This window comes from Mesocricetus auratus, unplaced genomic scaffold (assembly GCF_017639785.1).
Source record: "Mesocricetus auratus isolate SY011 unplaced genomic scaffold, BCM_Maur_2.0 Super-Scaffold_4256, whole genome shotgun sequence".
Taxonomy (NCBI): Eukaryota; Metazoa; Chordata; class Mammalia; order Rodentia; family Cricetidae; genus Mesocricetus; species Mesocricetus auratus.
The window spans coordinates 41,556,583-41,571,104 of NW_024429182.1; the positions used below are offsets into that span (position 1 = coordinate 41,556,583).

Here is a 14,522-nt window from a genome sequence, read left to right on the forward strand (position 1 = left end):
GGAGCAGGGTCAAGACCCTCTCCCATGTGTCTAGGCTGAGAGAGTATCCCTCTATGTGGAATGGGCTCCCACAGATTATACTAGGGATAAATCCCTTTACCAGAGGCCCCATAGATTTCCCAGACCTCCTAACTGACATCCATGTTCAGGAGATCTGGAGCAGTCCTATGCTGATTTCCCAGCTATCAGTCTGGGGTCCATGAGCTCCCCCTTGTTCAGCTCTGCTGTTTCTGTGGGTTTCTCCAGCCTGGTCTTGACCCCCTTGAACCCTGGTCTTGACTCCTCCCTTTTTGCAACTGGATTCCAGGAGTTCAACTCAGTGTTTAGCTGTGGGTGTCTGCTTCTACTTCATCAGCTACTGGATGAACGCTCTAGGATGGCATATAAATTAGTCATCAATCTCATTATTGGAGAAGGGCATTTAAGGTAGCCTCTCCACTATTGCTTAGATTGTTAGTTGGGATCATCCTTGTAGATCTTTGGACATTTCCCTAGTGCCAGATTTCTCTTTAAACCTATAATGGCTCCCTGTATTATGGTATCTCGTATCTTGCTCTCCTCTATTCTTCCCCTGACTCAATCTTCCTGCTCCCTCATGTCCTCTCCCCTCCTCTTCTCCTCTTCCCTTTCTCCCCTCTCTGCCCGCCCCCCATGCTCCCAATTAGCTCAGGAGATCTTGTCCCTTCCCCCTTCTCTGGGGGACCATGTATGTCTCTCTTAGGGTTCTCCTTGTTTCCTAGCTTCTCTGGTGATGTGGATTGTAGGTTGTTAATCCTGAGAAAGGGTTTTCTAATTTTGTTCTTCTTCTATATGGATTAGTCAGGGTTTCAGAACTTTGGTTTAAAATCTCAATGTTATGTTAAGACTTGTGGAAAATGGATTCGTGCAATTGCTGAACAGTTTCTTTGGTTAATTCCTGCCAGTTGCTTGAGAATTTAAGTGGTTCTATGTTTTTATTAACATGGTAAAAATTGCTCTGTGGGCATCACTTAATCTTAAAACTAAAAAAAAAATTTGAGGAAATATTTCATATTCCTAAGAGAGTCCTTCAGCAGATAGCCTGGAGTGTGGCTTTTAGGGTGTATCTTTTGACTTCTAGTAAGACATGCTTGCTTGATGATCTAGTCCACAAAAGTACAGAAACATGTGCATACACATCTGCACATACATAACCCCCACACTCAGGAGTTATTAGTTGTCTTTGTTTTGTTTTATTTGCTTGTTGTACACCTAAGAGTTTTAGTGGTTGAACATCACTAAGCTGAACATTCAAAATCCTAAGTGTTCTGGAATTCCAAACTTGTTTTTAGGGAAGTCTTAAATTCCCAGGAGATCGAGTGCAAGGAACAAAGATTTCTTGCCTATCCCTTTTCAGCCCTCATGCATAGCCTCTGAACTGTTGTTAGCAGTTTAGTTTCCACCTGTTGTGTTTTGATAAATTGTTCTATTACCAATAAAAACTCTAGAGTTAGATATTGGGGTGAAAAACCTGATTGATCAAAGAAGCAGAGGGAGGGACCCAGCTAGCCAGTGCCCCTTCTCCCCACATATCCCAGATTAAAAAGAGCACATGAATTCCAAGCCCCTCCCTTCTCCTTCCCGTTCATCTTCCTTATCCATATTCCTGGCTTCACTGCAGAGTTCATTGCTGACACTGCCTCCTGATTCAAAGTTAACTTTGACACAGTCTAGGAGTGTCACAGTATGATCAAATATCTTGCAACCCCCCCCCCACACTGTATTTTCTGTTTCTGTGACAAAATCCTATGACAAAGGCAGCCAAAAGAGGAAGAGCTTAGGTTGGGGTTATGGTTCTGGGGAGTAAGAGTCCACATGGGAGTGGGGTGGGAGGCATGGCAGTTATCAGCAAGCATAGCATCTGGAGCAGGAAGCGGAGAGTCACATCCTTAATCACACCATGGGGCAGGGAGCAAACTGGAAGTGGCAAGTTTTTAATCATAATGCCTACCCCTCAGTGATGGACTTCTGACAAGACTACACCACCGAAATTTCCCTAAATGGCTCCACAAATCATAGAATGCTTGAGACTGTGGGGGTCATTCTCACTCACCACCATATTCAATTCCCTGGCCCCCATAGGCTTATGGTCAAGGCATAACACAAAATGCATTTAGCTCAAATTGAAAAGTCTCCATAGTTTTTCACACACTCAACACTGAGTCTCTCCCAAGACTCAAGGCAATCTCTTAATTGTAAACCCCTGTAAAGTTAAAAAAAAGTATAATAGTATGATAATATGCTTCCACAGTATAATAGCAGAGAATATTCATTGCCATTCTAGAAGAGAGGAATGGGGTCATAGTGAAGAAATACTGAACCAAAGCAAGACCCGAACCCAGCAGTGCAGATATCAAATCCTGCAGCCCCATGGCCAATGTCTGCTACTTTAATCTTAAAGGACTTAGATTAAAGGCCCTGCCCCTCTAGCTTTGCTGCCTACAAAGTATCTCTCGATCTTGGGCTGACTCTGTTCCCTATGCAGCTCTGCTTGGCAGATGATTCATGCTTTGGCATCTCCAGTATCTTTGGCTCTCTTCTGCAACTCATGCTTCACTTGATGGTTTTACACAATGACTTTTCACAGCCTCTTGCCCTCTCAGGGTCGTCATGCAAAACTTCCCTTCTTATATACTGACCGGCCTCAGCAGCTCTCTGAAGCCATGGAGAAAGAATCCACTACCCCTCATTCTTGCAAACCTTCATGCCTCTAAAGCCAGTATCAAGTAGATATGGACTACACTACCAAGTTCGGCTGCTAGCATAGAATGGATGCCACCCTGCCTTGGATCACATTGATTGCAGAGTGTTTATTTAGTTGCTATGAGGAGAAGATGCCTCAGCTCTCTTTTGCAGGTTGGAAGCTTAGCGAGTCGGATGTTGCCTGAGGACACCCTTCTTTTGCTCCAGTCCAGAGTAGGCCTCTCTAATACTTAACAATTATAGCTTCAAGTCTTCCTGTTGTTTTCTTCACCCTAAACCGTACATTTTGCCCTACTCGCTCGTTTTTATTGTGGACTACACAAAAGTTACCAATAATAGCCACACCATTAATTTCCTCTGCCAAGGAAATTAATGCATCACTTTCCCAGTATTAGGCAAGTTCTTAGGACAGGGGCAGACTTTCAGCCAGATTTTCCACCAAAATACCACAGGAATGGCCTCTAGCCCATTGCTGGTAAAGTCCTTGCTTCCCTCTGAAAACCTTTGAGCTGGGCTTCCATGGCCCACTCTGCTGTCTCTACAGCTGGCTTCTAGGTTCCTCTGTGGACGGCTCTTTAAGCCGGCTTATAGTATTCAGCTGCTTTTTAGTTCAAGATGCCAAATTCCTCCTAAAAGCAACATGGCCAGATTCCTCATAGCAACAGTCCACTCTCTGGTACCAATTTCTAGACAAGCAGAGCATAAGAACAGGAAGCAATTTTCTTTTTAGTGTTGAGTGGTACCATTCCCTATTCCACTCCCAATTCCTGGGCCCTTGAATCCTGAATGTAGGAGAGAAAGCACCATGTATTGGATGCTCATTCAAAGCATGTATTGTCTTTTAGAGAACCCTGCCTCAGCCATCCATGTTATTACCACCATTGACACTGTAACTGTGTCTTTAAAAGGCTATTCCACCTCTACCATTTTCTTTGTTTTGCTTGTTTTTGTTTTTTGAGACAGGGTTTCTCTGCATTGCTTTGGAGGCTGTCCTGAAACTCGCTCTGTAGACCAGGCTGACCTTGAACTTACAGAGATCTGCCTGCCTCTGCTTCCCGAGTGCTGGGATTAAAGGCGTGCACCACCAACGCCCAGCTCCACCTCCACCATTTTAAGTGATTTGTTTTAGTATGGTGGGGAACATGGTAAGACTAGTGGATTCCATGATTCCCTCTGTTGCAGTTCTTTGACCATGAGAGTTCCTTGGTCACTAGCAATACTGTGGGAAATAAAATGATGTTAGAATGCTATGATGGTGGATAAGGCATCTATAAGACCACTGTTGGTAGTTTTCCAGATATATTACATAACCAGAATAAGAATCCATCCAAGTAAGGCCAAAGCAATGCCCTTTCCACAAAGAAAGTATAACCAACCTGCCATTATGTTTCTGGCTGGTCTTTCCAAGGAATGGAGCCATGTCATATCAAGGCTCATTATTGATCTATGTTGCCGGTAGATCCACCACTCAGTGGGAGCCGCACCCAAGTCAGCCTAAGATCATGTGTACTGCCCGAAATTCTCCCCACCATGAATACCTTCCTTTACTCCAGTGTCTTTCATGATTGTCTCAGAAGGGGGTGGTAACACTGAAGCTTGCCTCTTCTGGGTGGTGTCTGCATAAACTATCAGTAAATCAAGCCCTAGTCTTGTCACTCTTAGTCAGCTGATCATAGAGCAAACTCAATGAAGCCATCAGTGCGTGCTTGAGAATGGCATTTTAACATGAGTAAAAACCCTAGATATTTGGGCAGCTTCTTCATGTAACTTGATTGTACCACTGGAGCCTGATATATTACTTCCATTTGATAATGGATTGCTGGATTAGTGGGTCAGATAGTACTCAGATTAGGTCTCATGGTAACTTGGTGTCCTCCCACCCCCAAGTTTCTACTAAGGTTTAGTAGCAGGTTAAGAGCTGCTGTCTTTACAAGGTAGACAAGACAGCAGACAGTTATAGAGCCTTGCTTCAAAATACTCAGTCTCTGCTGTGATTTATGAATAACAGCCTGCTTAAGACCCCAGACAGTTACTTTGTATGCTACTGACACCTCAGGTACTGTCTAGTTTGCTCAATCAGATAGTCTAAGTAGTAGAACAACCAGGGCCTGTTAAAGAGCTCTCTCCTGTTCCAGGTCCCACTCAAAGCTGGCATCATTCTGAGTCACTTGGTACATAGGCAAGAGAAACAAACCTAAGTGAAGAATGTGCTGCCTCCAAAATCCAAACAGGCCTCTAAGCCTTGTGCTTCTTGGTAGTAGGAGGGGTTGGGTACAACTACTTATTCTTAACCTTAGAATATCTACACACACTCCACACTACAGAACTAGAAATTTTACTGAGGTAGAATACTCTTGAACTTTGGATGGATTTGTTTCCTATGCTATGATGTACGTAGACATTACTAATAAGTCCAAGGTGTTTGTGGCTTCCTGCTCACTTGGTCCAGTCAACATAATGTCGTTAATACAGTGGACCAGTGTAATACTTTGTGGAAGAGACAAATGATCTAGATCCTTTCAAGTTAAGACACAGAGCTCTAGAGAGTTAATGTACCCTTGAGAGGTAGGGCAGTGAAAGTGTATTGCTGGCCTTGCCAGTCAAAAGCAAATCACTTCTTGTGGTCCTTATGGTCAGATATTTTTTAAAAAAGTATTTGTTAGATAAATACCTGACGATCTAGTGCTGGGAAATGTGTTAATCTGTTTGTAAGGAGATCACATCTGGGATCTCAGCTGCAGTTGGAATTACTACTTGATTATGTTTTCGATAGTCAACTGTCATGCTCCATAATCCATCCACTTGTCTTCTACACAGGCCAAAAAGAGTTAAAGGGAGATGTGGTGAGAACCACTAATCCTACATCCTTCAAGTCCTTGGTGGTGGCATTAGTTTCTGTAGTCTATTCCAGAATGTGATATTGGATCACTTTTCCTGTATTTTTTACTCTTTGGGGGCCTGCCACCCAGCTCCCAAATAAATACATGGATACCTATTCTTACTTATGAATGCCTGGCCCTAGCTTGGCTTGTTTCTAGCCAGCTTTTTTAACTTAACTTATCCCATTTCTCATTAACTATGTTTTGCCTCTGGACTTTTTATCTTTCTTTATTCTATGTGTCTTTTTTTTTTCATTCTTCTTGGATGATTATGGGGCAGGGTGGCTGACCCCTGGCATCCTTCCCTTCTCCTTTTCTCACTCTTCCTTCTCTTCAGAACTTAGTTTTCTCCTTCTATTTATTCTCTCTGCCTGGAAACCCTGCCTGTTTCTCTCTCCTGCCTGGCTATTGGCCATTCAGCTCTTTATTAGATGAATCCAGGCAAAGTAACACAGCTTTTCAGAGGTCAAAAAATGCAACATAAAAGAATGCAACACATATTTGTACCATTAAACAAATATTCCATAGTATAAATGAATGCAATATTTTGCTCCCCCTTTTCTTCCCTTTGATCTTTGTGCTGTTTCTATAGTTTTCCCATTTCCAGAAAGTCACATAGTTAGAATTATTAAGATATGTGGCTTTCTTAGATTGATCTCTCTTACTTAGTAATATACATTGAAGTCTGCCCCATCTTTTCATGATTTGTTAGCTCATTTCTTTTTATTGCTAATAGCATTCCATTTTCTGAGCATGTCTTCTAGGCCAGTCAATTGTTGTAACTTGCTGAATTCATAAGTGGGTATCATTGATACTGGTTTTCTTCCCTAGTGGCTTCACCAGCGCCTTCTAGCACTATGAAAGCTAGCATGTAGGAAGAACCTTCCAAGTCAACAACTGCCTGATTTTGCAATGTTTTTATGATTTAAGTATGTGTTATGTTTAGTAATAAAGTTTTACCACCAAGTTCTAGATGATAACCTAGAGCATTGGCAATAGCCTGTAATATTTGTGGGCCTAAAAGACCTCACTGGCTACTATGGCTGGCTTTATGTTAGTTTGACACAAACCAGAGTTATGTGGGAAGAAGGAATATCAACTGAGAAAATTCACCCACCCGAGAGTGGCCTGTGGGCAAGAGGGTGATGGGTTTTCTTGACTGATGATTGATGTGAGAGGGTCCAGTTAGCTGCCTGGGTGGTGCCACTCCTGGGCTGGTGGTTCTGGGAGCTGTAAGAAAGGTTGAGCAAGCAGTGGAGAGCAACCCCGTAAGCAGCACTCCTCCACAGGCTCTGCATCAGCTCCTGCCTCCAAGATCCTGCTCTGTTGAGTTCCTGCCCGAACTGCCTCCAGTGAAGGACTGTGATGTGGAAGTGTGACATAAACAAACCCTTGCCTCCAAGTTGCTTATGATCATAGCGTTTTATTCCATTAATAGACACCCTAACTAAGACACTAGCCAACAACTCCAAAAGAAATAACTATACCTGACATGGCTTTTTATTTATTTATTGTTTTGATAGGGTAACTTTTATAGGGCACCTCTGTTTTCACTCTTTTTGTGTCTATGTATATGCCAGCTAAATACAGTTACGAGAAGCTCTGCCAGTCCTTCACTAACATAATAGATTTGACATGTTTTGCTCTCTTTTACACATCCCAAGTCACCTAAGTGTTTGTTCCAGGGTACAGAGATAAACACTGGAGAAGCCCACGCTTCCTTTCCTCTGCCTGTAAAAGACCAGATCCCCTCCCTCAGCTTTTACTCTTCTGTGACCTTGACCTTCACGTTTTGAAGTCTGGGCCAGCCTTCCTCCAGAGGAAGAGGCAGCACTTGGCTGGTAATGGTGGCCTCCTCCTCCCTAGCTGCAGCAGGGAGTTAGGGAGAAAAGGGAAGAGCAAGGCTGGAAAATGAGACCTCAGAAATGGTGGCTGTGGCCAGTGGTGGTGGCTAGAACTGCTTAACTCAGAGACCACCAAATCTTCCTGCAGGGCCAGTCAGATGCTGCTGGCTGCTCCCAGACGCAGCCCACATTTCAGACAGGTTATGTTGGGTCCTTTCTGGGGCCTTCTGTCTGATGAATCCCAATTTCAGGCCATTTGCACAGTCTCCAAACTCCCAAGCCTCTCTTTGTTATATGTAAGCATGCTTGTGTGAGAAAATGATGAGCAATGAGCCTTAGAGAGCATGTGTCTCATGAACAACAGCACAGTCTTTGACATTTGCCTGCCTTAAGTAAACTTGGAATTGATCACGGTGTGCCCTTGATCTGTCACGATGCCCTGTAGTTGGGTGTCTGCCAGGATGTCAGCAAGAAGGGTCTTGTTCCCTAGACACTGCTGTAAGCCTGAAGTCAGTCTGTGCAACACTGCTCAGGGTGAACTCAGTGTGTCAGAGGGACAAGTGGATTATGTAGTAGTATTAATTGTTATAACAAAATATTCAAATGGTTGCCCTGAAGTTGTGAGCAGTCTACTAGTTTTGTGGTGCCTTAGCCTCTGGATGTTTCTGCTACATTGTTTCATTTTGAGTTGACTCAATTTGGGCCCTCATGTTTTAGAACATGGAGTAAAAGGCAAATGCCCCAATATTAAGCAATAAATAGTGTCCCGTGTTAAAGTGTCTTCTGAATTTCACAGATAGAGTTCTGCATTATGTATTTTAATTGCTGTTCTGTATTTATGTTACTCAAAACTGAAAGAACTTTGGTTATGCAAATTAGTGGTTCAGTCAGTCACCATGTATTTACTTTCAGATTCTTTAATTTTTATTGAGTTTTATCTGAGTCCATTAAAGTCATTGTATCTTGTTTCCAGGATTATCTCCATCTTTCATCCTTACCCTTATCTGTAAGGAACTAGAAAGTTCATTGTTGATGTTGATCACAATGGACTGCTTCCTTGCTCTTTGGAAAGTTTGAAGTAACTGAGATAACTGATTTCCACCTTCGGAGAACAATCAGCTCTGCAGAAAACCGTCCCTGGCAGTTTCCCCCCATGCCTTGTTTTTGCACCAGCTCCCTCTTTGTAGTTCAGGCAGTTCTGGAACTTGCTGTGTACATCAGTCTGGACTCACACTCAGAGATGCAAGTGTTGGGATTAAAGGTGGGCACCATCACACCTGGCTTCCTCTTTGTGATGCTTTCTTTCTCCCTGAGGGCTGTGAGGAATGGATGGAGTCTCCAAACAAACAAACAAACAAAAACAAGAAAAAAAATACATTTATTTCTGGTAGTTAGTCACTTTCTCTCTATAGAAACAGAGAGACAGGTTGGGTGATGGAAGTGCACACCTTTAACCCCAGCACTCGGAAGGCAGAGGCGGGCAGATCTCTGTGAATTTGAGGCCAGCCTGGTCTACAGAGAACTTGCCAGGGCAGCCTCCAAAGCTACACAGAGAAACTCTTGTCTTGAAAAACCAAAAAAAAAGAAAAGAAAAAAACAGAGAGACACAGCACAAGGATTCAGATCACAAAGAGTGGTGGTGTGTGTGTGTGTGTGTGTGTGTGTGTGTGTGTGTGTGTGTGTGTGTTTAACTTCAAGGGTCCTTCCTTATGCCATACACCTTGTTTGCAGGAACTTTCCCAGCCCCAATGGTTTTCTGAGACAGGGCTTCACTCTCTGGTACAGACTGACCTGGATTTTACTATGTGTGTAGCCCAGGATGTAAGCCAGACCTGCCTTAGCCTCTGAATGCAGTAACTCCAGGTGTGAGCCACTCCACTCCAGAGGTTTTCTGGTAGACACACTAAGACACGTGAGACTCTGAACTGCTCTCCCTTGGTTGTACGTTGAGAGCAAAGAATGTCCTTCCCTGCTTCAAATGAGTGTGGTTGCTATTTTCACACGTTCTAAAAATGCTACATGTGTTAGTGAGATGAGTGTAAACAGCAATGTAATTTAGAATGTGCAGGGCCCCATAATGGTGGGGATGTTCAAGGTCTGTGTGTGAACTTGTGCATTCAAGTGTGTGTGTGGTCGGGCATTTTCCTCAGTTGCTCTCCATCTTATATTTCTTGTAACTTCCAGCTTTGGCTAGGCTGGCCGGCCAGTTAGCTTCAGGAATCTGACTGTCTCTTCCTTTCCCATACCATACCAAGATTACAAAAACAAGCCCCCACCCCCAGCTCTTTTACATGTGTGCTAGGGACAAACTTGGGCTCTCACATTTTCCAGGCACACACTCTATTGACTGAGCCATGTCTCTAGCCCTTATATTTTCTTCATCAGTCCACCCACCAACTGATGGGCATGTAGACTGATTTCCTAACTGGCACCATTCCTTTTTAATGATTCTATCATGCTGATGAGCAGGGGTTGACTTAATGTAGTTCCCTCCAATGGACATTAGACTCATTCTTGTTTTCTCTAGTCTCACATTCTTCAGTATGCTGGTCACCAGTCATGTGTGGCGGTTTAACTTCATTAAAAGTAAATGATATTAAAACGTAGTCCCTTGGTCACACGAGCCCCATTTTATGTCTCAGTGTGTACATGTGGCTAGCACGGTCAGATTTTCTGTGGCTGAGTGGAGTTGCATTAGACAGTGCTCTTTTCCTTGCTGCTGCTGCTGCTGCTGCTGCTGCTGCTGCTGCTTTGCAGACTGTTAGAGCACTGGCTTCAGCACTGGCCTTTCCCCACACTCCTCATTCTGCGGCAGGGATTTCTCAAGCCTCTCATATGCAGGTCTCTGTGCTGTGCACTTGGAAGTCTGTTGATGAAACATCAAAAGTAGATCGTCATCGTACCACGTTGTATTAAACAGAGATTTAAAAAAATTCTACCAGTAAACATGCTTGTAGCTGCAGATGGTATCTGTATTAAACTATGTTCTCTATTATAAAATATGTTCAAATAGCAACAAAAAAGAGTGTAAGATAAAAATATGTACTCTGAAGCAAGCTTCCTTATCTACCTTGGAGGCCAGTTTGAATGATAGACTTGGTTTGGATGTCATCTCTAAAAGATCTTCCAGAACAGGACTGAAGTGTTACCAGCCTTTAAATCAGTGGTTCTCAACCTGTGGGTCACAACCCATTTAGGGGTCAAATGACCCTTTCACAGGGGTCACCTAAGACCATAGGAAAACAGATATTTACATTACACTTGAGCAAAATTACAGTTATGGTAGCAATAAAAATAATTTTGTGGTTGGGGGTCACCACAACATGAAGAACTATGTTAAAGGGTTGCAGAATTAGGAAGTTTGAGACTCAAAGCTTAAAATAGATATCCCTTCTATTTTGGTCTCCTTCTTAACCTATTTATTTTATAAAACATACCCCCTTATTTGCTGTAGACCCAATACAGCTTAAATTTTTATTAATTTTGTGAATTTAAATTTAATATATATATATATATATTATATTAGATGCTGGGAAATTGAAGAAGTTGGGCCCTTTCCTTCAGATGGATGGGGCCAGTGCAGATGCTACAGTATGCTGAGGAGTATGTGGGATGGAGGGGTGATATTGCTCTTACATGTTCCTTTTCTTTCCTCCATTTTTCTGTTCTTTTTGAGAATATAAAGTCCCAATGGATTGATTTAATAATTTTAACCACATTTACATTTAAATTTTTGTTAAGTTTTATTTATTTATTGCATTTTGAGACAGAGTCTCTCTGAGTAGCCCGGGGTGACCTGGAATTTGCTATGTAGACCAGGCTGACCTCAAACTCAAAGAGATCTGTCAGTCTCTGCCTCCTGGAGTGCTGAGCTTTCTGGTGTGTACCACGACAATTTTATAATCCATTTATCTCTCTCTCTCTCTCTCTGTGTGTATGTGTGTGTGTGTGTGTGTGTGTGTGTGTGTGTGTGTGTATGTTGTGTGTATGTGGGTTCCTATACAGACCAGAAGAAGGTGTTAGAGCACTTGGAATGGAGTTGTAGGCAGTTGTGAGCCTCTACAGAGGTCTTCTGGGTCTTCTGGAAGAGAGACAAGTGGTCTTAACTGCTGAGCCCCCTCAACCCATCACCTTTATACTTTTAAGCTTGACATTACTCTTAGGATTGTGTCTACTTAGGGCAGAGATGCAGTGTAAATCTATAATTCCTATCAAATAAAGCTACTTACAGTTGCATTCACGTAATAAACATTTTAAAGATGCATCCTGTGGGGAAAAGGTACTGTCTCTAAAGCAGTGGTTTTCAACCTTGGGTCGTTTGGGTGTGTGTGGGGAATCAGATGACCCTTTCACAGGGTCATCTAAAACCATCAGGAAACACAGATATTGCATTATGATCCACAATTGTAGCCAAATCACAGTTATGAAGTAGCAACAAGAATAATTTTATTGTTGGGGTCACCACAATATAACAAACTGTGTTAAAGGGTGGTAGCATTAGGAAGGTTAAGGACCACTGTAACATTCCCAAACCCACTTTTAATTTGGGAATTCAGATGGGTGGGGGAAATTGATAACAACTCAGAATAGTTAGAAATAAAATAATTGATTACATTTTTTTTTCTTCTTCTTTTAGGGCAAGTTAAAGTCTTCAGAGCGCTATATACATTTGAACCCAGGACTGTAAGTATTCTGATTTAAACTGTAAAATTGACACAGCGACCTAAGTTAACTTTATTTAGATACCTCTTTTGGCCCAAGTAGTCTGTACTTTCTGTCCCTCCCCATTGCTCTCCTCCAGTGAGTGGAACTAAGCCCCCAGTTGATTTGCACGGCTTGAGTTTGGAGGTCATAGATTCCCTTACATTGTTTTTCTCCTTGTGTGTGGTGACATCTGTTTTCAAATCACTCATATCTAAACTATAGAGACCCCAATCTTAGCTTTGCTGTGGATTGCCAACCTTTCTTACCCTCTTCTTGATCCTCACACCTCCTGCCAACCTCCCAGAGCAATTATTTTATCTCTTCTGCATACATTTTTCTGTTGTTTTGGATCCTGCTGTCCACCCACCCACTCATGGTTTAGTGGGCTCCTGTTCTGTGCTACACACTAGCTGAGTCTTGTGGATAGCAGCTGAAGGACGTATAAGAAATCTAGCTAAGCGTGAGGGAGCCAGGAAGCACCATACTCCATGATTTTGACAATTCCTGCTTGGCTTCCTGTCCTGATTTCCCTGGGTGACAGAAATGTAAGCCACATCAGTCCTCTCCCTCCCTCAGCTGCATTTGGTCAGAGTGTTTTATCAGCAACAGGAAGGAAAGCGGACACCCTCCATAGTTCTCCACAGCATCTGTCATCATTTGCATGTCTCTCCCACTCTGAGTACTGATCCACACTCGGGCCCAGCGCCTGCTGGGAGATCACAGTCTGCCATTTTCTAAACCTCATTGGAACATGGGAATACTGTTCACTGCTCTACACAACAGCCATCCTGCAATCCTGACAGAAGATTCCTATTTGAGGTCCATCGGTGGTCATCAGCTGGTGACAGTGATTAACAACCAGTGCAAGTCTGCATACTCAGATGAGCTTTCCCAGGACTTCAGAGACAGCAGACTTCTGGGGTAAAGAGGGCTGTTACTCTTGCCACAGGAGGAGGGTACAGTGTTTGTAGAGTAAGCTGCTGTAGCAGAGTCACAGACCTGGAATTTTAGCCACAGACATAAAATTCCTCATAATCCTGGAAGCCAGAAACCCTAGTTTGAGTTGACAGCAGAGCTGGTTTCTTCTGAGGCCAGTTACAATGACTTGTAGTTAGTCACTTTCTCACATGATTTCTTCTTGGGCGTGTTGGTGTTCCAGTGTCTTCATGAATGCCAATTGGGTTGGGTTGGGGTCTACCTTGAAGCCCTCATTGTATCTTAATCATCTCAATATTAAGACCCCATCTCTGGCTGGGAGGTAGTGGAGTACAACTTTAATACCGGCAGAGGCAGAGGTAGAGGCAGGTAGATCTTGATGAGTTTCAAGGCCAGCCTGATCTACAGAGCAAGTTCCAGGACAACCAGGGCTACATAGCAAAATTCTGTCTCAACAAACCCCCAAAACAAAATAGTACGTACACACACACACACACACACACACACACACACACACACACACACACACACACACACCATCTCTGAGGACAGTCACATTCTGGGGTGCTGGGGATTGGGACAGCCGCCCAGGACTAGGGAGGAAGCACAAAAGGCCGTGACAGGTAGAGTGGCTGAGCCCAGAGTCATCTTTACCTTTGTTTACAGGGACATCTCTGATGGGACCAGGGTCGCCCAAGGAGGATAATTGTGGAGGAGAACTTACAGTATCGTCAGTTGCTCCTCTAGATCCTACAAGCATGAGGCCACACAAGCCTCCTCTAGAATGAGACCTATGTTCCCTGGGGGTAGAGACCGAAGTGACTCTTGACACTTTTGCTGCTCTCCCCAGGTGTCCCTAGCTGGGTCACTGTTGTCCTTTATCACTGACCTCCTCTGCTACGTGGCTTATCCTGACCTTTTGCCTTTCCTTACTTCCAGTATGACTCATGCTTCTCTATTCTGCTTGCGTTCCCTGCTAGGTTAATGTTTCCAGTGTGCGGTTTCAGTCCACCATCTGCTGCACATCTGTGTTTCACCATGTGGTCCTCTTGGTGTAGAAGCCCCGGCCCCTACCCCTCCTCCTTCCTGTATCAGTCGAGCCCATTTCTATACCTTCTCTGGACCCCTGGTTTTGCGTCCTCTATGCTCATGTGTACTGTTTGTCATTCCACAAGTACTGCGCTGAGCACTCCCACTAGAAGTGGGTGCCTCTTACTGTGACCTGCTTAGGCACAGTATTGTACAGACAGGTCGCATCATGGGAGCAGAAGCCAGGTTCAGAGCCTGTGCTATGCTTTCTGATTTGTCCTGCCTCTTTTGCTGCTTGTGACCTGGAGATTACGTAATCTTTGTCCCCGTTGTTGGTGGCCATCCCACATCCTGTCATCCCCACACTCCTTCACGTTCTTCCTTCCATCATTCTAGGTACTAAAGTATC

The 14,522-nt window shown here is 43.6% G+C and overlaps 1 protein-coding gene across 2 annotated transcripts in view; it reads left to right on the plus strand.

Annotated features, from left to right (window-relative positions):
* Ostf1 (osteoclast stimulating factor 1) overlaps nucleotides 1–14,522 on the plus strand; it is a 50,451-nt gene that overhangs the window by 16,231 nt on the left and 19,698 nt on the right. For both annotated transcript variants that reach the window (XM_005063777.4, XM_021225461.2), the window contains exon 2: nucleotides 12,081–12,127. In XM_005063777.4, the coding sequence (XP_005063834.1) occupies nucleotides 12,081–12,127 (47 nt within the window). The remainder of the gene's footprint in view (nucleotides 1–12,080; nucleotides 12,128–14,522) is intronic.